Raw genomic sequence first — 27,881 nt, forward strand, 5'->3', positions numbered from 1 at the left:
CATTCAAGTTTGACAGAAAACCACCAAAACCGTCTTGGTCTTTCCACTGGTCCAACAATCACTAATTCTGGCTAGGTTGAAATAAACACTTAATTCACCGAGTTAGATGTGAAAATATTCTGTATGTAAATGCTGTTCCCTCAGAGGCTGACCATTAAATCAGCAAAATATAATGAAAGACATCCATCCAAAAAAAGAACCAGCAATGTCTTAGTCAATGACTCAATCAAACTATTTGTCCAATCACCTAAACCTAAATGTATTTTTGTGGATTTATTTGTGACCGTATCTTTGCATTTGTTGTGGATGCATTTGTGGATATATTGTCTTTTCTTTTTAACCTTTTTCAAAGCCTCTTTTAGACAGGTGTTGTAAATTAGCTTTTTTCTTCAAACAGGGCTCAGGTGTCCTGGGGACAATGGATAATGTTTGGAACACAGTAAACTCACTATTAACTGGTAATGCTACATTGTCAACAACAAATCAGTGTTGAAATCAGCAAGAGGAGAGTAAGTAATGTTAGCTGTTAGCTGAAGGCAGCAGTCCTGTGTTTGACTAAATAACAGAGCTAACAGCTAATGTAAACAGAGGTTCCATTATTAATAATAAGCTTTATTTGTATAGCACCTTTCATACAAGAATTGCAGCCCAAAGTGCTTCACAGCAAAAACATAAAAATTAGTACAAGATTAGACAGAATAAGAGCATTTACAGTACAATAATCACAGTGTTGATGTAAATGAGTGAAGTAGAAGAATAGTATAAAATAGCAGAATTAAAATAGTATAAAATAGCATTGGAAATCATGCCTAGTTTCTGTATCTGTGCCGTACTTAACGACCCTCCTGCCGAGAAATCACATTCATCACCATTCTTGTAAATGTTTTTAAACCATCAGAGCCATATGTTGAAAGCATGAGATCAACAATGGGCCCCTGTGGCCCTTCAACTGGTTTATTCCCTTTGCTACCCATTCCTGGTAGACTTTGTCAACCTTTTTATTGACTTTTTATTTACGTCTACCGCGTCAACCTCTTTATTGACCTTTTAACGTTTAAAACACAGACGTCTCTGCGAGTCCAGATTCTTTTGGCAAAATCTAGGTTTAAAGCCCGTTTCATAAACAAACCGCAGTTTGTTAAGTTTTATGAAATCTATCGGTTAAAAACAGTTTTTCTCCAATAATATTCTTTAATCTTTCACTTTTCCACTAATTGTGTAAAAAACATGCAAACACATTTATCAGAGAAACTTCCTCTTGTTCCCGTGCTACTGGGATGTTCATATCAAATTAAATAAATGAACTATCTAACTAACTAGTATCTTCAGCTTCTTATCCCAGAGCTCGAGCTGGACAGTACAAGTTTAAAGGGACATTTTCACGGTGATGTTGATGTATAATAGTTGTAGACCATTTATAACAATTCATTGAGCAGATGTTGCAGAAAGGACTCTGCTCTCTGACAGAGCAGCAGCCAGGATTGTGCTGCAGCACTTATCCCCTCTTAACAAACACATGTTATATGAACATACATACAAGGTGAATCAACAATACTAAAAGTTTAGCACATAAGGAGGTTGGGATGGTAAGCATCTTTTTGCATGTGTGCTGAAAAGTTAAGTACACAGTATTAACGTGTGATTTATCTATATATCTATCTATCTGCAACAGATTTAAACTTTAAACCATTATCCTTTATACGGATATATACGCTAGCAGTAATAAGAAGGGTATGAAGATGTATGTAAACAATAAAAAAAAAGGATTATTTTAGGAGCCATGAATAGACTGTCCTGGACGGGAGTGAATTTTGTTGGAATATTAATAAGGTTTGTGATGGTTTATATTTTTTGTATTGGTATTACTTACTGTTTAATACAGTATTATCATTTACTATTGTGTGATTGCGATGTGTTGGTAGAGTTGGGTCACATGGTTAATGGCAGCACTCATAGTTAATATAATCACCTGTTCAGCTGTGTGTGTTGTGTTGAAGGGAGGGTGAGAGGGTCACTGTATTTTTTTGTTAGCTGTGATAATTCCAATAATTTTGTGCACGTTATAATAAATTGTTAATTTTTCATTAAATTTAGATTTGTACAACGTATTTTGGATCTCAGCTAATCTTTTTTGTGTAGCGCATCAGACAAAGTCAACCAGAGACTTTTAGTTCATTTCCTGAAGCCGCTACAATGATTATTTACTCTACATAGTCCAACTGGCAGATTACCACCTACAGTTTATTTTAAAAACGACGCTGTGTTCAACATTGCATGTAAAACAAAAATTAGACAGTTAAGTGTATTCTGTTAGTTTGTTGCTTCACAGCATTAAACATGTTATGCTCCATTTAATCTTCACATCTGTCTCCACTTTGGAGGATTAGGCCTTCATGAATGCCTTCACAGTTGAGCTTCTTGTTTAAGCACAACTAGAGATGTATGTACATGTACATACATGTGTGAATGCATTTTGTCAAGATCCCTGATGAGAGATTACAAAACAAACATGAATTCATGACCAAAGAGAAATATATCATGATGCCATTAAGTGTCCTCAGACTTTCACATCCCATGTAGCAAAGAGTTTATTTACAGTCTAACTGACGGAAAATAAAGCAGCGGAAATCTCAAAATGGTCAGTAACTAATGAGAGGAAATACAAACTTACATTTCATAGAGAGGACATCGTACGAATCGATTACAGAAGCTAAATTGACTTTCCTGGAATACTGTAGGGCAACATGCTCTGAAAGGACATTGAGTTTATGACACTAGAGAAATTGTAAAAAGTCTCCCGTTACTTAAGAATGAATTAGAAAAGAAAACTAATCTGAACACATTATTTATCAAAATCAGATAATAGTTTTTCCTTAGAAAAAAAATACATTGGGCTTTAAATGCTAATATATTATGTGTCCAATTTTGAAAAACGAAACCTACAAAAGACAGAAAGTACATTAAGTACATAAAGCTTTGCTGTGGAAGAACTGACACAGAAGGAAAACTGTTTCTTTAACCGAGTCAACCCCTGTAGCTTTGGCAGCTTGTTTCTTTTATGTGTAATTGAACAGCAAATGAGCTCTGGTTTGATAACACAAAACAGCTGCTAATCAGTCAAAGTTGGAATGTCCACAAAATAATTGAAAGAAACCTGAAAACACTTCAACACAGTTAAGACATCAGCTGCTAATGACGTGACAATTCTCTCTGAACCAATCAGTGGTCTGCAGTGTTTTAACGTTTAGTATCGCCTCAGATCGCTTGGAATACTGGCTGAGGTGGTACTAAAAAACAGGTACCAGGTACTGTCTCTAGTAGAAAACAAAACGAGAGCCAGCCGAGTCGAGAGCCGTACCATGCAGTGCAGTTTATTGATCTCCAGCTGGGAAATTCAGTTGTTGCACAAAGACAGAAATAATTCAGATAAAGAGAAAATAAAAGAAAGAAATAATAATGGGGTATATAAATGTTGTTGATGTATTGTCTAATGGTAGAAGGTTCATTCCCATAAATCAGGAAGGACTGAATTTATTTCCCACTGGAGACCATCTTTCCATGGACTGTATATTAAGAAGGACGACATGACAGCTCCCCAAAAGTGACGCAAAACCTTTCGATTGCACACTAGTGGCTGGCTGCAGTATAGGTCATAAATCCTGCCCCCTACCATGTTAGCAGACATTTTTCCCAAAGATGCTCCTTTTATGTACCGTAATTTTCGGACTATAAGACGCACCTGACTATAAGCCGCAGACGCTAAATTGACTAATTTGTACATATATAAGCCGCACTGGACTATAAGCCGAGTATCAACATAAAAGTATATTTAACAAAATAAGACTCCTCGAAATAAATATACAAAAAGGAGTATTATTACAACAAAATATGAACAAAATATGAACAATATAAACAATATTGTGAAATATAAAACATGTTATCATTTGTACATCGGTTACATGTACATATATAAGACGCACTGGACTATAAGCCGCAGGTTTTTTTTATATTTTATTAACATATGTAAGGGTTCGTGCACAGAGGGGATTCATTAATTCTCATCTTCGTCTTCTTCCTGCGTACTAAAACCACCAAAGTCCTCATCTTCAGTGTCGGAAACGAACAGGCTCAGGGTGGCTTCGTCAGCCACTCTCCTCTCTCTTTCGATGTCGCTCTCAAAACCAACGAACTCCTCTTCGTCACTGTCTGAATCGAACAGCCTTTGAAATGCCTCAGCTGTGGCGGCGTCCTCCTCTTCATCACGCAGCATTCCAGCCTTTCGGAACCCGTTGGTGATCGTGGATGTTTTAATACTCCTCCACGCTGTCAGGATCCACTCGCAAACTTGAGCGAAAGTTGCTTTTCGCATGCGACCAGTTTTGGTGAATGATTTATCGGCACTAGTCATCCACGCCTCCCACTGAGCGCGTAGTGCCACTTTGAACGCACGATTGACACTAATGTCGAGTGGCTGCAGATGCTTCGTTGTGCCCCCAGGAATCACAACTGGAATGGAGTTTGTGCTCTTGATGGCTGCTTTAACTGAATCCGTTATATGGGCCCTCATGCTGTCCAAAACGAGCAAAGCTTTTTCTTTGCGAAAGTATCCTCCAGGGCGCTTGACGTAGCACTCATTCAGCCACTCCTTCATTACGCTTTCCAGCATCCACCCTTACTTGTTAACTTTAAAGGATATGCCGTTTGGGATCTTTTCTTTTGGCATTGTAATCCGCTTAAAAATCACCATTGGCGGAAGCTTTAATCCAGATGCTGTGCAGCCAAGAACACAAGTAAAATTCGTTCTCTCGTGGCCAGTGGTTCTCAACGTGATGGACGACTCACCTTTCTTGTTAACAGTCCTAGTGAGAGGCAGGTCAAACGTCAAAGGCACTTCATATTTATGATCTGGTCCGGTCCGATGGAATATTCCTTTATCTTTCTTTGTGTGAATTCGCCGAAGTTTGTTATTTTTTCCTGGTAGTCAGAGGGAGTTGCTGACACACAGTCGTCCGCGCCCTGATGGACAGTCCCTTTCGCCTCATAAATCTGAAACACCAGGATGGTCCACCTCTAAAATTTTCAATTTTCATTTCGGTGGCGACTGTTTTGGCCTTCATTCGGATCTGCACGGTGGAAACACCTCGGCCGTCTGTTCTCTGTGTGTTCACCCAATCTTCAAGAAAGTCTTCAAGTTCGGGCCATCTGCTTTTGTTACCTCTGAAAGCTTTTTTTGACTTTTTGCATTGAGACAGTTCTTCCCGCTGGCGTCTCCAACGTCTCACCATTGCCTCATCGATGCCAAGGGTACGTGCAGCAGCTCTATTTCCTTCGTTTACTGCCAGATTTACTGCCTTTAACTTAAAAGCTGCATCATATGCATTTCTACGTTTTTTTTCCATAATGAGGGTGTCTCACAAACTGTCTCGATCTCGTAATGTCCGTCTGTCTCTCGTACCACTCGCTACTTTTGCGCGCTCTTTCCCGGCATCCGGTAGACTGTAACCTGTAAAATCCATAGATTTAGGAATTCCCCTAGTGGCCGTTAGCTGTAAAAATCCATAGATAAGCCGCACTGTTATATAAGCCGCAGGGTCGAAAAATGGGGAAAAAGTCGCGTCTTATAGTCCGGAAATTACGGTAGTTGTAATCATGCTGATACATGTTCAAGTGTTCATTTTTCTGATTAGTTTGGTTTTAATTTGTTATTTGATGCTATAAAAAGGAGGTGGGATGTCATGATTGACAGCTGTGATTGGCAGCTGCTCTGAGTCTCGGCAATCGTACAAGAGAGAAGATGTAACTTTAATTTACCATAACGGTCACAACTGTGTGTAAAAGAACATTTGTAAATTTGATCATAAATGTATTTATAGAGATATTATGGTTAGTTGTTGTGTATTTTGGGCAGTAGTACTTTAGCTCAGCTCGTTGAGACTTGACTTGGGAACGGGAGGGTCGTCGGTTCAAGAACTGAACAAGTACAGAGTGTGGACCTGGAGAGGTGCCGGTCCTGTGACCAGGAGGTGTTGTAAAATAAATGTTTTGGTAACCATAACGTTGTAATTCCATGATTCAGATATTATTACAGATATCTGCAGTTTTGCATATTATTAGCTTGCCAATTCAAATGATCTGACGTCATATTATTTGAAATAGCAGAGTAATAATAAGCAAGAAGCTAACGCTAGGTTCATTTCAGTGGAACCAGCTGAACAAAGACAACAGAATAAATGAGTCAAGGATGCCCTGGGCATTTTACCACTCCTTCCTCCCTTGTTATTTTATCATGTTACAGTCTGGACTGTGTGAACACACTTCATCAACGCTGCTGTCGGAAGGCCCTGGTGGGTTTGAGGGTTGCGTGTCTCTGGTGCTCAGAGGTTTTCTCACGCACTGGGACAACAGCAGAGCAGAAGAGGACAAAAATAGATCTGCACAACACATGGGCCCATTTAGACCACTGCATCTTCTGACTCATTTATACATAGTGCTCAAAACATAAGCAGGTGAAGGGCTTTCTAGTGTGGGGACTTTGGTCTTTAATAATACAGAGGCAGAAATGGGATCTTTCCTCTATCACATCACTCTGAGCTCAGAGAGCTTACCATTAGGTAAGGTAAGCAACCGCCTACTAAAAGAGCACTTTATAACTATAGATGTATTGGTATATATTAATAAACAAAAAACATAAGATTATGTTAATATTAAACATCATTAAACAGTAAGATCTGTTGCACCCCCTGACACAGGCCAGACTCATTAACATGTTCCTATCACTTCGAGAGCATCAACCCTCTCTTTCTCTTGACCCTCATGAAAACTGACAAATATAATGATTTACAAGAAACTGCATTCAAGACAGGATGAGCAACATGTAGCCTAGAGAAGAAAACGGTTTTAACTTTTTTTTGAGGCCAGGGAGGGAAGAACCAAGGTCCATGGCAATAATAACAGAGGAAAACATTGTATTTGTGATTCTACTACACGTAGCCAGCTTGTTACTGGCTACTTTGCAGATTCAGATTACACACAAACCAATGATCAACAAAGACAGACCTTTACAGTTTGTCTGCCCTCAAGATGGTAACACACATTACATTCTTTTGAGTTATGTCAAGCATCAAATACTTCTGCTGCTGATTAATCCCTTTGGATAAATGCATCCTAATTCCTATATTTTAGCAATCCTGACTCTAAAGTCTACCCAACAACTTTTTCTATGGGGTTGGAACATGGGGAAAACATGCAAACTCCACACAGAGTAAGCCCTGGTGAGGTTTGAACCCAGGACTTTCTCACTATGAGGTAACAGTGGATCCCACTGAGCCACACAAAGTGTATGTGACACTACTGATCACATACAGTACTATGACCGTCAAGCCGTCACTATGCCACGCTTGTGACCATTGGTCTGGTGTCAGGTCTTCTATGATTTTCTAAGCTTCCACTCACTGCTGCAGTGGGTATTCCACACACAAGGAAACTACTTTCTATAGGGTATTTTTCTGGTCGGACTCACCAGAGTAGGACTCTAGATCACTTGATAATCTATGGTTTCACTGTATTAATGGGTAGAAAATACAAAAGGCATGCACAGAGTGACTCTGGATTAGACAACGTCAGAAGAAATGATAATTTCTTTATAAAATATTACGCTTATTAAGCATCTGAGAAAACAAGTATTGCAACAACGTTATATAGCAAAGGCAAAGTCAATGTATCAGTTTTTTTGTGGAGTTTGTGGAGTACCTACCATCAAATTGTAAAACCATACAACAATAGATGTAATGTATAACTGTGAAGAAAGCATCAATGGTGGCACAGCAGTAATAATCCCAAACCCAGTCTCATTTTGTAACCTTGTTTTACACTGTTTACATTCCCTAACCCTGTTCAGAACAGGGGTGCCCAAGCTTCCCTTGGAGGGCCAAAACTGAAATCTAATGGTAAAAGCAAACACCTGTTGTATTTTATTGTATTGTTAAGATGCAAAATTGTACCATGATCTCAAATTCTCTTGATTAAAATGCCTTTTGTCGGTGTGCCACTCTCTGCTTCCCCATTTTTTTCTTATCTCACTTGTGACAAACTGACTTTCTGCGCAGTGTTACTCTGCCCGCTGCGCTCAGATTACGAAAAATTATTCATAATTAGGGATCCTACATATTTATGGAGAATTTGTAATGCACAATAAAATAAAACAGCATAAAGAACGATATATATTTTAACTCTTAAATTCTTCTTCACTTGACTAGAAACATCTGGAGGGCCAAATCTAACCTCATGACGGGCCCACTTTTGGCAGCCTGACTCTAGAAGAACCTCACCTCCAACAATACCACATGTATAGGTTGGACCAATGATTGCATGAGTTTACAATGGTAACACCAGGGTCACAACATATCGAACAATTATGTTTGATGTCTAAAATGCTACAAGCTCACTTTCATAGCTTGTATGTATACTTACTTTGGATAGATGGCTGTCATCTTGGCAGCTGCAAAACCAGGTTTACAGGCTCCCTCACTGAGGTTGCCGTACTTGTACATCAGCTCCAACGGCCTATAGACATGGAGGAATAACGTAAGGCAATGATTAAAACTTATACACAAATTATATACACAGTACATATTAAATAAATAATGTAAATAACAGTGCAGAACAATCCCTGCACCTTATGCTCTCATTGATACATGCCTGAAAGCAAGCCCCCAAGGCCCCAACAGATTCATCCCTAGACAGTGGGAAGTGAAACTAGTATAAATAGTAAAATGTATACTCACAGACTGCCTATCCAGCTTCAGAAGGAATCCTTGTTTGTCGTATACTAGACAAAGGAAAATGAAATAAAAATGAGATGAATATTACATTACAGTTCATTTAGCTGACGCTTTTGTCCAAAGCGTGCAAAAAAAAAGCGCAAACAATCTTGAGGATTCAACTCCAAACAGCAAGAATCTTGCAAGTACCACAGCTTCAAATAGGTGAAATCCTTTAAGTGCAGAACAATAGTTTCAAATAAGCCAAGAATGAAATAGAATGAAAATAAATGACATGCCTTAACATTTAGAAGTTATTGTATGACATTGACATCAGGAAGAGGAGCATGTTTGTGTACATGACATGTTAGTTATGTTTTAATTGAATTCAATCATATGTGCACATTTTGTGATGCATCACAAACAATGAAAACATTTACATAGAACTGTTAGGTATGGGGAAGAACTTACTGAACTTTGATGACATTTTGCTGTCTTTGAAGAAAACAGGTTTTCTTTGCATCAATGTATACACACATGCAGAGGAAACACTAACCACATCCAACAGTGACTACATACAGCATTGAAATTTGATCCGATTTCTGTGATGACAGATAGTAAAGCAACATGTAAATAGAGGTAGAATTTTCAACCTGTATTTTGTCCATTTTTAAACGATCTGTTCATCCAAATCATCAAATAATTTCCCCCACTTAACCTTTGTTGGATCTAGCCACGCAGATTTACTTAGTGGAAAATATCCCAGGCCTAAAAACAAATAATTTTACAAGCGCTAACTGTCGTGAAAATGTGGCTGTACTAATCCTTTAAAATCAGTTGTTTGTAAAACTGAGGTCTTTTGGCGTGCACTCCTTAAGACCTTCTTTGACATCTGCTATTTTTTATGGAGTGTCTCATAGAGATACCGTAGGTCCTTTCTCCCTGCAGCGGTCAGACTGTACAATCACCACGGCCCCTGGTAGACCACCACACCAAGAACTGACTATTCCACCACTGTTGTGCAATCATCACTGCCATGTGCAATATTCACTTTTACAATTTTGTATCAACCTTTGTACTTATATTATTTTTTATTCTATTTCATTATTGTGTACTCGCCACTTTACTTCATATGTTCTTTTGCTGTAAAACGGTAAATTTCCCCATTGTGGGACTAACAAAGGATTTCTGATAAAACAGAAAGATACATGGATAAAAAAGTTGCTTTTTTGCACAGCATAAAAGAAAAGTGAAATGAATGGGCTGCGTCTTAAAATAAATTTGCAGAGGTTATGAGTTGAATAATAAGTATGACCCTCGAAGGAAGTTGTAAAAAAAGAAAAAAATCCCCCTTGATAGGAAAAAGGTTCCCCACCCCTGCTGTAAATGAATAACATAGACACAACTATTTGCATGTACTATGAACATTAAATCTGTTTTAACACAAAGAGATGTTTCTTCTTATTAAGAGGCAACAGCACATACTTTGCTAAGGCTGTCTTTTATAGTTTTGTGTCCGTAATTCCTTATAGTATACTGAGAACACCCCCTAGTGTCCAACACAATAACATGCATCTCTTTACGGATGGATACAACATCAGTTGAGATTCAATTGGGTTCAGTCAAAATGTACATGAACCAACTCACTGTTTAAACCACACTCTGGACCTTGTTCTGGGATATGGTGTTGAAATTGAAAGTTTATCAGTGTGTCCACATAATCCTCTTTTATCAGACCATTTTTTAATAACTTTTGAAGGCCTGTTACTGGACTACAAGCCAGTAGGCAAAATATCCTACGCTCGATGTCTATCTGAAAGTGCTGTGACTAAATTTAAGGAAGTGATTCCATCAGCACTTAATTCAATACCAGGACTCAAAATCAATATAATGGAGGACTCCAATGCCAACTTTAGTCCCTCCCAAATTAATCATCTTGTTGATAGCGCTGCAGCCTCACTGCGAATAACACTCGACTCTGTCGCTCCTCTAAAGAAGAAGATCATAAAACAGAAAAAGAAAGCTCCATGGCTTAATTTACAAATCCGCAAACTAAAACAAAAGTCGAGAAATCTTGAAAGTAAATGGCGTTCCACTAAATTGGAAGAATCTCGTTTAGTCTGGTTAGATCATCTTAAAACGTATAAGAAGGCTCTCCGTAATGCCAGAGCAGCTTATTACTCTTCCTTAATAGAAGAAAATAAGAACAACCCCAGGTTTCTTTTCAGCACTGTAGCCAGGCTGATAGAGAGTCACAGCTCTAAAGAGCCTTCTATTCCTATATCTCTCAGTAGTGACGACTTCAAGAGCTTCTTTAACCATAAAATTATAATTATTAGAGACAAAATGAATCTCCTCCTGCCCTCAACCGGTAACAACTTTACTTTAACCCCCGGAACCTTAAAAACATCTGTAACTCCTGAAATATATCTAGACCGTTTTACTCCAATCAACCTTAACCAACTAACTTCAACAATCTCGTCGTCTAAGCCATCAACCTGTCTTTTAGACCCGATTCCAACTAAACTGTTTAAAGAAGTTTTACCCTTAATTAACACCTTGTTATTAAATATGATCAACCTGTCTCTATTATCTGGCTACGTACCACAATCCTTTAAAGTAGCTGTAATAAAACCACTTCTTAAAAAGCCTAGTCTTGATCCAGAGGTTTTAGCCAACTATAGGCCGATATCTAACCTTCCCTTTCTCGCTAAAATCCTTGAGAAAGCAGTCGCAGAACAGTTGTGTGATTTTTTACATAATAATAGTTTATTTGAGGTTTTTCAATCTGGATTTAGAGTTCATCATAGCACAGAGACGGCACTGGTGAAAGTTACCAATGACCTTCTATTGGCATCAGACAAAGGACTTGTCTCTGTTCTTGTCTTGTTAGACCTCAGTGCTGCTTTCGACACTGTTGATCATGACATTCTACTACAGAGACTGGAACATTGTGTTGGCATAAAAGGAACCGCACTAAGCTGGTTCAAGTCCTATTTATCTGAGCGATCTCAATTTGTATGTGTTAACGATAAATCCTCCATGACAGCCAAAGTCAGTCTTGGAGTTCCGCAGGGTTCTGTACTTGAACCGATTCTATTCACCTTATATATGCTTCCTTTGGGCAATATTATAAGGAGCCACTCTATAAACTTTCATTGTTATGCGGATGATACCCAATTATATCTATCAATTAAACCAGATGAAACCAATCAATTGGCTAAACATCAAGCATGCCTTAAGGACATAAAAACTTGGATGTCTAGCAACCTTTTGATGTTAAACACAGACAAAACTGAAGTTATTATACTTGGCCCTAAACGCCTCCGAAACGCATTTTCTAATGACATAGAAGCTCTGGATGGCATTAACTTGGCCTCTAGCACCACTGTAAGGAATCTTGGCGTCATCTTTGATCAGGATCTGTCTTTTAACTCCCACATAAAACAAATCTCAAGGACTGCCTTCTTTCATCTACGTAACATTGCAAAAATAAGACACATCCTGTCTCAAAATGATGCAGAAAAACTAGTCCATGCATTTGTTACTTCAAGGCTGGATTACTGCAACTCATTGTCGAGTCAAGCTGCCCTCTGCAGGCTCCTCAGCAGCAGCTGCTGCCTCAGCCTCGGCCTCCTCGTGCTTTTTCAAGCCATACTTATCTGATACCTTGCCTCATGCTTTCCCGCTCAGCCTCAATCTTGGAATATTTTCCCTTCCTCTCCTCCTTCTCTTCCTTCAGTGGTCAGGTTATCGGGGACAGACTTTAGTGCAGGGGTGGCCAACCAGTCAGAGGTTAAGAGCCAAAAATGTTACTGCAAAGAGCCACATCATACACAGTCACAGATGCGCACCCCCCCCCCCCCCCCCCCTTTTGTTCTCAGCCTTTCTCTGTGCTCCCTCACTCTCTTCCTCCCCTCTCTCACAGACAAAATTAAAATCTAAAACCACACACCCCCACACACACAAACAATATTGAGAGAAATTTAATTAAACCTCTCCTACCAGTATTCAGAGGCCAGTTATTATTATCAACAATGAACATTGTGTGCACTCTCACACACAAACTCTCAGCAAAATTTTTTTTAAAGTGTTTTATCTTCCTATGCATGTTGCTTCTTTATAGTGGGACTTCTGACATTCCTTGCCTTGAACAATCCTCCTCAAATCTGGCTTGTATTCCGTTGTGGTCACTCGAAGCAATTCTTTCACATGTGTGTCAGTCAGAACAGATCGATACTTTGATTTCACGTGTTTCAGGGTAGAAAACACAGACTCACAGACGTATGTTGACCCAAACATTAATAGTAGCTTGAGCGCAGCCCGTTGGACATTGGATATTGTTTCCATTGGCAGTTTTCCAGAACTCAAGGGTCCCTTCCCTCAGAACAGGTTTCAGTCGGTCTTCCTCAGAAAGTTCAATCATCTCCAACTGGGCCACTGTCTTGTCCATGACTAGCATATACCTGTCAACCCTCCCGTTTTTCCCGTAATTATCCCGTATTTTTAACCTTTCAGAAAAAAAAATAGGCCTAATTAAAAAAAAAGTGTAAAGTGGCCTCCGATAGAGCAGGAGGCAGTATTATGTTTTACTTTAGCTGAAAAACGTTATCCGTCAGTAAACACACAGAAGAAGAAAACAGGAACAATAACACAGAAGGTGAAGACGAAAACATGTGGATGAGAGTCACAGTGAACGGGCGATAGATGGAGACGCAGTTGTACCTGCCAAAGAAGTTAAAACTTTATGTAAGTACCAAATGAGAGGAGACCTTCCCTTATTTATTAAAAGCAGAGTCGGGCAAACTCGTGCTTTTTGTTCAGATGTTAGCATCACACACGGCGGAATAAGCGATGTTCGCCAGCATGAAACATCGTCCAAGCACAAGCACGAGGCACAAAACATCCACTGTCAATGACTTCATGTGTGACAAGAACTGTTTCGGAGGCAAACCAAGTGACCAAAGCTGAAGGAAAGATGTCGATGCTTTGCGCCAAAAACAATGTAGCCACCTGCTTCTGCGTTGATTTCAGTCGCAGTGTAGCGGACATGTTTCCCGACTCTGCCATCGCAAGGAAGTCCTCATAAGGGAAAACAAAAGCCACACAACTCATCAATCATCAAATAAATTGATGATAATAACTAATAAATAAAATACATAAATCTTATAAACATGTCTGTACAAGTAATACATGTAATACATGTAATACAATAAACATGTATTTCCTGAGTATATATATACCCGTCCCTGATGTGTTGACGTTTACATTGGCGGCTGAGAGCTGTTAGAGAGCCGGGCGGAGTCCGGCAAAAACATTCCCTTATTTTGAAATTCCAATGTTGACAGGTATGGACTAGCGGGGCTTTCAAACAGTCCGTCTCAGCATTAAAAGGGTCGACGAGGAACGTAATCTGTGACCTTTTCAGCTGTAGATCATGGAACCGGGTCGCAAAGTTTTCGTGCAGGGTTTCAACCAATGTTGCATTTCGGCTTCTCCGCTTGCTTTTAGCAGAGAGGGAAAATGCGCTAATTCTCCCTTTTGAAGATGCGTCTTAAACTGTTTCAGTTTGTTGCAAATACACTTTGCACTAGGTCAGGCAGCATTTTTATATGAATATGAACTCTCCCACTCTAATAAAACGTCCTATGTTAGTCTTCATATTTTCGCTTAGCTGTGCATTTGTTCCCTGCAATATTAGGATCGAACTCAGATGGTCAGATAGTGTTTACTCAACGATAGGTTTTTTCCCCCCTCGACGGTGATTGGTTCACTGCATTGTAGGCATTTTTGTGATTGGCTCTTGGGCCACATCAACATTAGAGGCACTGTCATGCTCTCATACTGACACCACACACACACACACACACACACACACACACACACTCACACTCACAAATAAAATTCGATATGAACTGAAGAGCTACATGAAACTGGGCAAAGAGCCGCATGCAGCTCGAGAGCCGCGGGTTGGCCACCCCTGCTTTAGTACATGAAAGTAAATGTGTGGTGTGCAGCACCTCTTGTGACCAAGCTGGTGTTTATCCACAGCCTCAGGAACGACGAAGAAACAGCCTGAAGCACTGTGAATCCGGGTCACGGCACCACTGTAGACGGTCTGTAGCTGACACCACGATCGACTCTGCGCTTGCGTTGCGTTGTGTTGGATTAGGAAATAACGATGAGGAGAACTTCTGTCTTTTTAACCACACAACATTGTCTCAAGGCTCGGAGAGAGGCCTCATCCAGCGCCGAGCAACTCTCTACCCCCATGCCTCCTCACCTCAGCGGAACCCGAAACAGTCTCCCGAAAGTGGCGTGAACCCAGGAAGTGCCAGTTTCAGGAGTATCAAAATAAAAGCATATTTAACTAAATAAGACTCCTCGTAATAAATATACAAAAAAGGAGTATCATTGCAATAAAATATGAACAAATGGATGTTTGTGAAATATAAAACATGTTATCATTTATACATTACACATGACACATGAACTAGTTTTTCTGCATCATTTTGAGACAGGATGCGTCTTATTTTTGCAATGTTACGTAGATAAAAGAAGGCAGTCCTTGAAAATAGTTTTATGTGGGAGTTAAAAGACAGATCCTGATCAAAGATAGCGCTGAGATTCCTTACAGTGGTGCTAGAGGCCAAATTAATGCCATCCAGAGCTTCTATGGCATTAGAAAATGTGTTTCGGAGGGGTTTAGGACCAAGTACAATTACCTCAGTTTTGTCTGTGTTTAACATCAAAAAGTTGGTAGACATCAGAGTTTAACACACAAACAAATGTTGTCTTCACATTGTGTATTGTGTCAGTCATATCAGCTGCAGAGAAATCACCATCATCCTCCTGATGCAAATTTACTACAGAAATGTACTACTGTTTTTGTTCTTTATGTTTTGTTATGCTTTTCTTGCATAGCATAATGGACTAGGCTACAACTGTATTTTGTTGTGCAACCCTGTGTTGCAGAAGCACAATAAATTATTCTTGAATCTTTGAACGTGGCTTAAGGATGAAGGCAATGTAGAGGGAGAGTTATTTAAGAGAGATACATCACCCTGAAAGAACGAGATCACGGGTACAAGCGGCCGAAATGGGTTTTCTCAGACGGGTGGCTGGCGTCTCCCTTAGAGATAGGGTGAGAAGCTCAGCCATTAGAGCCGCTGCTCCTTTATGTTGAAAGGAGCCAGTTGAGGTGGTTCGGGCATCTAGTAAGGATGCCACCTGGGCGCCTCCCTAGGGAGGTGTTCCAGGCACGTCCAGCTGGGAGGAGACCCCGGGGAAGACCCAGGACTCGGTGGAGAGATTATATCTCCTCACTGGCCTGGGAACGCCTCAGGATCCCCCAGTCGGAGCTGGAGGATGTGGCCTGGAGAAGGGAAGATTGGGGTTCCTTACTGGAGCTGCTGCCCCCGCGACCCGATCCCGGATAAGCGGTGGACGATGGATGGATGGATGGATGGATGGACATCACCCTAACTTTTTTGACATGTGTTATTTAACACTTTTGTTCTCAAACTGTGCCAGTCAAGTGATCTCTACTTTAATTTAATTATGGGTGTTATTTAGATTTTTAGCATCTGTGGTCTTCCAGGGTCAATTATGACAGCAAAATGGGGTAATGGGTCACACTATTGTGCTTTTTAGCAGAACACACAGACCCACACACACACAACTTCAAAGCTACAGCTGTGTTAACCTGTTCTTATCACATCTTTGATGAGTCTCTTCCTACATGGAAACAAGACAACAGAAGCTAAAACATCTGAGCATTTTAGCACAATAAAAGAGGCTCTATACTGTTACACAGAGGTTATGCAGGGTTCATTTAGAACCCTTTCAAGAAGGAGAGAGACCAGGAACCTGTAGAAGAAGGAGAAGAAGTTTCAGAAAGAGGACATTGAAAATGATCAGGATCCTGCTTCAACTGATGAGGAGGAAGAATCAACTGAATCGGAAGAGGAACCTCCTGAGTTGAAAGAGTTTCCAGTCAAAGGATGGGAATGTGCTCTTATCCTCCATCCCTTCATTCGATTTGATGATCAGGACACATGAACTGTACACCGTGAAAAAGACAGACTTGCCGCCAGTCCAGACGTATGGGACAAGTAAGTCGCCTGCAGCTGATGTACAACCGGCATTGTTGTGAATGTGGATGAGCACCTGGTCCCCTTCAGAGGTCGCTGTGCCTTCAAACAGCATGACAAGTAAACTAGGGAAATGTATCATAAAAATCTGGATGCTTTGCCAAAACCAGCTGCACATGGAACATGAAAACATACACTGGTAAACCAGCTGATTGACAGAAAGAAAAAAATCAAGGCAAGCGTGTGGTACTTGTGATGGCAGAACGTTCCCAGGGACCAACCATCACATGTGACAACTTCTTTACATCATATGCACTTAATTAGAGAGCTGCTGAAGAGAGGTGGTCATGGTGTGAACAGCAAGGAAAACATATACCTGAGCTTCCTACTGCACTGCTAGTGGCAAGAGACATGGATCCATTCTCAAGTTTGATTTCATTGAGACACATTGTACGTCTGTTATTTCTGTATAGCAGACTGCTGCTATGTATAACGGACCGTTGCTAAGGACGCTCTGATCAAAGACACTGGAGCACCACGTCCAATCATATCAATCCGTAGAAAGAAGTCTGGTAAATTTAACAACGTTAGTTTTACGTTACTACATCTGAAAACGCCATGGAATATTTTTCTAATATTCATTTTAATATATTTGGAAAGGACGAAACTTGCATGGTTAATGGCTGAATGTCCCAAGCAAAGAAAAGAAAAAGAGAACAAGAACAAGAACACAGCGCAGAAAAGTCAAGACTGTACGACAGAGAAATGAATAAAGTTGAAGAAGACAGAAGTATACACTAATTGGAGCACGGCATGGGCTCTGGCAGTGTTTAAATCAGGCTCTGCGGTTGTTTAATGCCTCGGTCCAAAGTTACAACAGTAAAACGTACTCCATTGCTAATAGTATGGCCATTAGGGCTGGGATATGTCCACACTTTTCAAAGTTTGACAACTACGCAACTTCAATGTTGCGCACTTCCCCACGCTGTCCGAAATCAAATGTGCTTTTCAAAAGGCAAACCTTTCTGATAACAAGGAGAAATATGTGTCTGTGATCACGTCTCTCATCTCATGTCACGTCTCATGACAGAATTCAGTCAGCACTTCCAAGATTTTTCTATCGTTGAGAAAGAAATCGAGCTGATTAATGCAGAAGAAGTTTAAGAGAGTCTGCAACTATATCAACTTATATAATAATAATAATAATAATAATAATAATAATAATAATAATAATAATAATAATAATAATATACGATAATTCCCTGAAGAATCAGCATCAGCTTCTCTCCCTCCCGACTTCTACCGGAGCTTGGAAAAGTTTCCTCTGATGAGACGCCACGCACAAAGAATGATGAGTCTGTTCGGCTCATATGTGAGCAAACATATTCTCTGAACAAAAGCAGATTGAGAACCAAAATGAGCGACAGCATCTCTGTGATGTCCTTCGTATCTCAACCACCAAACTTACTCCTGACCTGCAGCATCCTTCAGTCCAAAGTGCAGCATCACTGCTCCCACTGAGTGCAACGCTGTTCCCATTATAGGAGAGTTAACACATATATTACACAGTATTCATGTTAATATGCTACATTTTTCAATAAATTCAGTCAATTAAAGTTGATAACATTTTCTAACTAATGTTAGTTGATGTGTTAACAAGCCCAATAACCTTTAACAAGCTTGAGATATATCCTTTGTTACAAAATAAATGAAACCTCATTAATAGAAAGTTGTGATGGAGGCTGTTTTTTGAATAATATAGCCCAATATCACAAATAAAAAATTTGCCTCAGGGGGCTTTGCAGACACCCTCTGTCCTCAGACCGTTGCACGGATGAGGAATAACTCCTTAAAAGCAGAGGTCCCCAACCTTTTTTACGCCACAGACTGGTTTCATGTAAGACAATATTTTCACGGACCAGCCTTCAAAGTGTTGGGGGGGAAATGTGACGAAATAAAATTATACCGCCGGCATAAAAACAAATCTAAAGTGTATAAAAACTCACCATTACGCTGAATTAGTGGGAGCCCTGAGCTTGTGTCTCTGCAACGAGCCGGTCCAATATAGGGGGATAAATTCTTCACCAATAGTAAAAGGTTTCTTCTCTTAGCGACACGGTTAGTCACTAAGTATGACGCTCTCAGTGCACTCGCATGTGTTGATGTGATGGCCATCAGTAATTGCTTCTGTGCTTCTTGTTCATATTTCTTTCTTTCAAAAAACTCCAAGGGCTTGTCTTTTAATTCCGGGTGCTTGGTCTCCATGTACCGAAGCAGTCTTGAAGGCTTCGTTGCCTAATTATTTTTTTTATTATTAGACTATTGATTTATTTTTTGGCATTTTGTGACAAAAGTGAAATATGCCCATTAAAACCTCTCAGATCCCCAGGTGATGTCTTCAAATGTGCAGTTTTGCCCGAGCATCATTACAACAATCAAAGTTATTCAGAAAATTATATGATTCATTGTTGATTAAAACAGAGAAAAGCAACAAATCTTGTGATAACGTTGCACTATCGGCAGTTGCTCTTTCAAAAATGAATCCGCATGACAGTGTTTCTGGTAACATCACCTCTGCAATCAATTATCTGATCCAGCTGTTTAACAAAGTAACATTAATTACACAAACACTTTAGAGGAGCAATCCAGAACAACAAATTGTTGAAACAAACATGGTTATATTGTAGAATCTATTGAATTAAAGCAGTCCTCAATTATTTGTCTCAAACTAATCTTAACCACGTCATATGATATATCTGTTTTAATAAAAGTGCTTGTGAAATATGACATGCGGCTTTGACTTGAACATTTATCCCACTTCCACATCTTAACAATACAGAGGTCTGATTTTCGGTCCATATCGCCCAGCCCGAGGTAGACTCACATGAATTGTGGCTCCAGCCTCGTATGTTAATCCTCCCAGACGAGTAGTAGAGGAATCCCAGGGCCAGAATGGAGCACAGGCCCAGGAGGAGGTTGCGACTGGGTTTCATTCTCATCTCCACTTAGCATACATGGCACGCCTGTTTGAAGAGGGAATAAACTAGTTAGTCCTGTACTCATACACATCTTGCCATTACTTAATACAATCTAATACAGACACTGAATGGCTGAGATTATGCACCAGTCAGCAGAATGATTAATTCATCGACTGTATTTGTGAAGAAGATGCTTTATTTGTAGTGATCCTCCCTGGGAATTGGGGCGGAGGCTTCGTCTTCACAGGTCCACTCGGTTCCGAGTAACCAAATCCTGACCTGGAACCCGAGTCAGACCTGGTCCAAATCATATTCACACTTATCAGGTCAGGAAGGATGGCATTTAAGGCTGGGTTAGTTCAAGGCTCCCGCATGTGCAGTTAGTTTGCTGTTAGTTCATGAATTATTTGATACCGTATGCACCAGTGAAGCATGCTATAAACTGAAATTAATGTAACACCTCCATTATTAAAAGTGTGCTTAATACATACACAATGCACAGATTGGGAGGAATGGGGCCCCACAGTGCATATTAGCCCCATGCATGTCGGGTTTGGTGTGGTGTTCCTCTGAGACATTTCAGATCTGATCAAACAAAGGAGCATTATACTGACTAGCTAAAGTAACTTGTCAGTAGGGAAGTTGTTTTACCAATCTAGATGATTTCACACAACATGCGTCTTCCCTTTGTTTAGACATGTCAAAACTGTTCAGCTCATTACCACCAGATCATGTGCACTTTACCTTTGGTGATTCATTTCCAATGCATGCAGTTTTAAAACTTTAAATGTATTTTATGCTACTTGTCTTGGTGAATATATTTGGGCTTTGGACTGACCCAAACACTGCAGCATGGTTTGCAACGTGGTTATATGTGATGTAAAGTCAAATTAATTATAGTAAGAGGGCTATAAAGTGAACCAGTGTTATAGTTCTTTAGACTTTGTGGCACTTCACTGAACTTTGCATTAGTATTGGTAAGTCACGGGGTTTCTGTATTTGAATACAATTAACAGTGAATGCAATGTTAGAGAAACAGTGAAAAATAATAACGGGAACAACAAAATGAAGCACAGTGTTGTTATTGCAGCTAGCAGCTAACATAGCTCATCAATTATGTTTCGACGCAGGAAAGATAGCATATTAGCTTCAGTAATAACCACCGCTCCTCCGCAGGCTGGCTGCTGGGAGCATGTAACACGCGCTGCCCTTCAATTAACGACATGAACAGGAATATCAAGACAATTGGATGAATGTAACGGTAATATAACAAGTACCCAGTACGCATGACTAATGTTAGCTGGCTACGCTAGCAAGGAAGCCATTCACAGACTCTTGCCGAATGAATAACGTTACCGTGAACTGTTTTCAAGTTGACCTCAAATCCGCCGGTGCTTCCTGCTGCCGTCTCAGGCACCAAGTTACCGCTATGCATTGGTCAATATTAGCGTTATGCGAAGAAAACATCCTAATAATCAAAACTAGCTCTGCATTTTATCAACACACTTGAGGGGCAGAATCGGTGTCTCAGTCCCGTCCGTGCAGTCCGTGCAGGCTCCAGGCAGGCTGCCAGTGGGGACACCCGATAGGTCCAGCCTCTGTACGGAGAGAACTGCACGCCAAACTTCAATTAAATCTGCCATATAATGACGCTTAGCCAATCGGGAAATGTACACACAGAATGTTTTATAGTATTTTAAGTAGTTTGAATCGCAACCCTTACATACCGTCTATGATTGCACAGGGAAATAACACACACAAGTAGGCCTACAACGTAACAACAATTTTGATAATAATTGTCAATTTATATAACAGTTTCACTCATGTCGCACACATTAAGTAAAGTGTAGGCTGTTTTCCCAGGATGGGAGGATGGCGGAACTGGAGATCGGTCATAATATGTGGGATATTCTTCATTATAATAAACGTTCATCCCTTCAAGGCAGAGTGCAGCACTGTTCAATCAGTTTCATCTTTTAAATCCCTTCTTAAAACACTTTCATAAACAGGCTTTTATGTAAATCATTCCCTATGCACTTCTAAGGTATTGTAAAGTGTTGATCTGTTCTTCATTGCATCTCTGTTTATTTTTTGTGTTTAGCTGTATCCGTTTACTTCATATATTTATTTTATTTTTTATTGTTGACGCCCTTGTGTTTTAGTATATGTCAAGTACCTTGTAATTGTTTTTAAAAAGTGCTTTAGAAATAAAGGTTATTATTATTATTATTATTATTATTATTATTACTATATCCGAGTCACAATAATAATAAAAACACACACAATAATGAAATAAGAAAATAAGAAAGGCGCACAAATAATAATGTATTGACATGGAACACAGGGTAACAACTCATGGAACACATTGTGTCAGAAGGGAGATTAGTAGTACAATATATGTATTTGCTGCCGTTATTGCTTTTCTTAGAAAGGTTAGGGTGTGTGTGTGTGTTGCTCTCTTATGGCCTTTACACACCTGGGGCGTGACGAATAGACAACACGGAAATGTGAAACACTCACCTGAGAATATTTTGCACTGAAACTATACATACCGACAGCTATGCAAATAATATGCCTAAAATAAAGGGAACTTATAATGAGTCAGTGGTTGTGGATAGTAGGCTCCATACAGGGACCTGACTGTGTTTGTGTATTTTTATCAATATTAATATAATATGGTTCTGTAATATTCCTACAGAGAGCTTCAAGTTTATATTAACCATGTTATGCCCATAATAGGCGATCTGTTTGTATAATATATAATAAGTTATAATGTAATATTTATTTATTAATAAATGTATGTATGTACATATCCATTTTCATGCTGACAGAATACTTGAGTATAGCCTACATTTCTCTTACGTTAACTTAAATATGTGGATTGAAGCAGAATATTTTGTTAGATAAAAACGTGATTAATAGATTAATTATCTATATATATATATATATATAGATATATATTATCATATATATATATATATATATATATATATATTAATATATATATATATATAGAGAGAGAGAGAGCGAGAGATATCTCTCTCTCTCTCTCTCTCTCTCTCTCTCTCTCTCTCTCTCTCTCTCTCTCTCTCTTCTCTCTCGCTCCTCGCGCGCGCGCTAGAAGAATAGGAGAGAGAGAGCGAGAGAGATGAGATAAGAGAGAAGGAGAGGAGAGAGAGAGAGATAGGAGAAGGAGAGGGAGAGAGAGAGAGAAGCGCGACGAGAGATAGAGAAGAGAGAGAGAGAGAGATAGAGAAGAGATGAGAGATAGAGAGAATACGATAGATAGGAGAGGGATATCTAAATAGTAAGAGATAGAGAAGAGAGAGCGAGCATAGGGATATATATAGATGATAGATATATATATATATAGATATATAGATATATTATATCTATATATATATATCTATCTATATCTATATCTATATCTATATATATATATAGATAGATATAGATAGAGATTATATATATATATATATATATATATATATATATATAGATCAGGGGTATTTAACTAAAATTCAAAGAGGTCCAGTTAGAAAATTTCCGCAAGCAATGGTCCGGAACATCAGTCTAATGTGCGTTATGAATTAGTGTGAGATATATTGAAGTAGCCTAGTAGCTGTATCAACGTCTGCACATAATCAACAACTGAAATATCTAATAAAGAAAGTAAAATTCAAAAACATTTTGACAATATTTATTGTCACTTAACATTGAACTATACAGATATATATATATACATATATATATACAGATATATATATATATATATATACAGATATATATATATATATATATATATATATATATATATATATATATATATATATATATATTACTGTAGATATGTATAATGTTCTTCTCAGGCTGCATTTAAAAATAAAAGAGAAAATAAATAAAATAGCTTTTTGTGTTGACCCAAAATCCAAGCACCTCTGAGGGAACATTCATGAGCAGGTTGTTGGGCAGTGAATGAATGAGTCAGGATCCTGCTGGATTCATCATATTGGGCTCTGAGATTTTCTGTGACCTCAGTTCAGACTTGAGCTGGTATGTTTGGTCAAAACCGTTGTTGCCATGCGTAGTTATTTTTCTCTCTCAGTCTTCTCTCACTGTCTCCAACTCACTCGTCTCCCCGTCTTCTCTCCCTGTCTCCGGCTCACTCGCCTCTCCGTCTTCTCTCCTTGTCTCCGGCTCACTCGCCTCTCCGTCTTCTCTCCTTGTCTCCGGCTCACTCGCCTCTCCGTCTTCTCTCCCTGTCTCCGGCTCACTCGTCTCTCCGTCTTCTCTCCCTGTCTCCGGCTCACTCGCCTCTCCGTCTTCTCTCCCTGTCTCCGGCTCACTCGTCTCTCCGTCTTCTCTCCCTGTCTCCGGCTCACTCGCCTCTCCGTCTTCTCTCCCTGTCTCCGGCTCACTCGCCTCTCAGTCTTCTCTCCCTGTCTCCGGCTCACTCGCCTCTCCGTCTTCTCTTCCTGTATCGCTAACTCGTCTAATCGCTTTCCGTCTGTCACTCGCCTCTCATCTGTCTGTATTCAGAGTTGAAACGTTTGCCGCCTGGAATGCACATATTTGATTGGCTGACTAGCATCACGTGAAATGGCTTAACTCGCATGTAATTGGTCTGTGAGTTTCCTGAACCGCTAAACCAGTGCCGTAAAAACTAGAAAGGCTGCGCTGGTTAAAACAGAAAACCCCCGTCAAATTGGAAATACCGTAATTTATTGAATATAAGTCCGGGTCGGATATCTGGGTCTGGGTCCGGACTCGGACCGCGGTCCGCCTGTTAGTGACCCCTGATATAGATGATATAGATAGATATAGATGATATCTATCTATAGATATAGATGATATCTATAGATCTATAGAGATCTATAGATATAGATGATATCTATAGATATAGATTCTATCTATAGATATAGATTATATCTATCCATAGATGAGATCTATATACATATATATAACTATATATATATAGATATTATAAGAGTCAAGAGTCAAATATATATATATTATATATATATATATATATATATATATATATATATATATATATATATAGATGATATATATCTACCTATATTGTATCTATCTAGATTCTATCTATCTAGATTCTATCTATCTAGATTCTAACCAAAATCTATATATCTAGATTCTATCTATCTAGAGTCTATCTAGATTCTATCTATCTAGATTCTATCTATCTAGATTCTCTATATCTAGATTATATCTAGATTCTATATATCTAGATTCTATCTAGATTCTATATATCTAGATTCTATCTAGATTCTATCTATCTAGATTCTATATATCTAGATTATCTAGATTCTATATATCTATATTCTATCTATATTCTATCTATCTATCTATCTAGATTCTATATATCTAGATTCTATCTATCTAGATTCTATCTATCTAGATTCTATATATCTAGATTCTATCTATCTATCTAGATTATATCTATCTATCTAGATTCTATTTATGTGTCTAGATTGTATCTAGATTGTATCTATCTAGATTGTATCTATATAGATTGTATCAATCTAGATTGTATCTATCTAGATTCTATATATATATATTCTATCTAGATTCTATATATCTAGATTCTATATATCTAGAGTCTATCTAGATTCTATATATTTAGATTTTATCTATATTCTATATATCTAGATTCTATATATCTAGATTCTATATAGATTCTATAAATCTATATTCTATCTATATTCTATCTATCTATCTAGATTATATATATCTAGATTCTATCTAGATTCTATCTATCTAGATTGTATCTAGATTGTATGTATCTAGATTATATGTATCTAGATTATATCTATCTAGATTCTAACCAAAATCTATATATCTAGATTCTATCTAGATTCTATCAATATAGATTCTTTCTATCTAGATTCTATCTAGATTCTATTTAGATTCTATCTAGATTCTATCTATCTAGATTGCATCTAGATTTTATCTATCTAGATTATATGTATCTAGATTCTATCTATCTAGATTCTAACCAAAATCTATATATCTAGATTCTATCTAGATTCTATCTATATAGATTCTATCTATATAGATTCTATCTATCTAGATTCTATCTATCTAGATTGTATCTAGATTGTATCTATCTAGATTGTATCTATCTAGATTGTATCTATCTAGATTCTAACCAAAATCTATATATCTAGATTCTATCTAGATTCTATCTATATAGATTCTATCTATCTATCTATCTATCTATCTATCTATCTATCGAGATTGTATCTAGATTGTATCTATCTAGATTGTATCTATCTATCTATCTAGATTCTATCTAGATTATATAAATCTAGATTCGATCTAGATTGTATCTATCTATCTATCTAGATTCTATCTATCTATCGAGATTGTATCTAGATTCTATCTATCTAGATTGTATCTATCTATCTATCTAGATTATATTTATCTATCTAGATTCTATTTATCTAGATTCTATCTATCTAGATTGTATCTAGATTCTATTTATATAGATTCTGTCTATCTAGATTCTATCTAGATTCTATCTATCTAAATTGTATCTAGATTCTATCTATCTAGATTCTATCAAGATTCTATCTATCTAGATTATATCTAGATTATATCCATCTAGATTCTATCTATCTATCTAGATTATATATATCTAGATTATATCTAGATTATATCTAGATTGTATCTATCTATCTAGATTCTATCTATCTATCAATCTATCTTTTTATCTAAATTCTATCTATCTATCTAGATTGTATCTATCTAGATTCTATATATCTATATTCTATCTAGATTCTATCTATCTAAATTGTATCTAGATTCTATCTGGATTCTATCTAGATTCTATATATCTAGATTCTATCTATATAGATTCTTTCTTTCTAGATTCTATCTAGATTCTATCTAGATTCTATCTATCTACATTCTATCTACATTCTATCTATCTAAATTGTATCTAGATTCTATCTGGATTCTATCTAAATTCTATATATCTAGATTCTATCTATATAGATTCTTTCTATCTAGATTCTATCTAGATTCTATCTATCTAAATTGTATCTAGATTCTATCTATCTAGATTCTATCTAGATTCTATCTATCTAGATTGTATCTATCTAGATTCTATCTATCTAGATTCTATCTATCTAGATTATATCTAGATTATATCTATCTAAATTGTATTTAGATTCTATCTATCTAGATTGTATCTAGATTGTATCTATCTAGATTCTATCTATCTAGATTCTATCTATCTAGATTGTATCTAGATTGTATCTATCTAGATTGTATCTAGATTCTATATATCTAGATTCTATCTATGTAGATTCTATCTAGATTCTATAAATCTAGATTCGATCTAGATTCTATCTATCTATCTAGATTCTATCTATCTATCGAGATTGTATCTAGATTGTATCTATCTAGATTCTATCTATCTATCTAGATTCTATCTAGATTCTATAAATCTAGATTCGATCTAGATTCTATATATCTATCTAGATTCTATCTATCTATCGAGATTGTATCTAGATTGTATCTATCTAGATTGTATCTATCTATCTATCTAGATTATATTTATCTATCTAGATTATATTTATCTAGATTCTATCTATCTAGATTGTATCTAGATTCTATCTATATAGATTCTGTCTATCTATCTATATAGATTCTGTCTATCTATCTATCTATCTTTTTATCTAGATTCTATCTATCTATCTAGATTGTATCTATCTAGATTGTATCTATCTAGATTCTATATATCTATATTCTATCTAGATTCTATCTATCTAAATTGTATCTAGATTCTATTTGGATTCTATCTAGATTCTATTTATCTAGATTATATCTATATAGATTCTTTCTATCTAGATTCTATCTAGATTATATAAATCTAGATTCGATCTAGATTGTATCTATCTATCTATCTAGATTCTATCTATCTATCGAGATTGTATCTAGATTCTATCTATCTAGATTGTATCTATCTATCTATCTAGATTATATTTATCTATCTAGATTCTATTTATCTAGATTCTATCTATCTA

The 27,881-nt window shown here is 37.7% G+C and overlaps 1 protein-coding gene across 4 annotated transcripts in view; it reads right to left on the reverse strand.

The window, feature by feature from the left end:
• The window catches only part of st3gal3a (ST3 beta-galactoside alpha-2,3-sialyltransferase 3a), a 53,840-nt gene extending 32,374 nt beyond the window's left edge, over positions 1-21,466 (reverse strand). Inside the window, exons 1-4 of one of the 4 annotated variants that reach the window (XM_029429763.1) lie at positions 21,337-21,466; positions 19,737-19,875; positions 8,784-8,827; positions 8,470-8,562 (exon numbers count right to left, since the gene is read on the reverse strand). In XM_029429763.1, the coding sequence (XP_029285623.1) occupies positions 8,470-8,549 (80 nt within the window). In that variant the 5' untranslated portion in view covers positions 8,550-8,562; positions 8,784-8,827; positions 19,737-19,875; positions 21,337-21,466. Of the gene's footprint in view, positions 1-8,469; positions 8,563-8,783; positions 8,828-19,736; positions 19,876-21,186 lie in introns of all 4 variants that reach the window. The other 3 variants (XM_029429764.1, XM_029429765.1, XM_029429762.1) reach the window with 3 other exon arrangements.
• Between the last annotated feature and the right edge of the window lie 6,415 nt (positions 21,467-27,881).

The sequence above is a fragment of the Cottoperca gobio genome, chromosome 4 (assembly GCF_900634415.1).
Source record: "Cottoperca gobio chromosome 4, fCotGob3.1, whole genome shotgun sequence".
Lineage (NCBI taxonomy): Eukaryota > Metazoa > Chordata > Actinopteri > Perciformes > Bovichtidae > Cottoperca > Cottoperca gobio.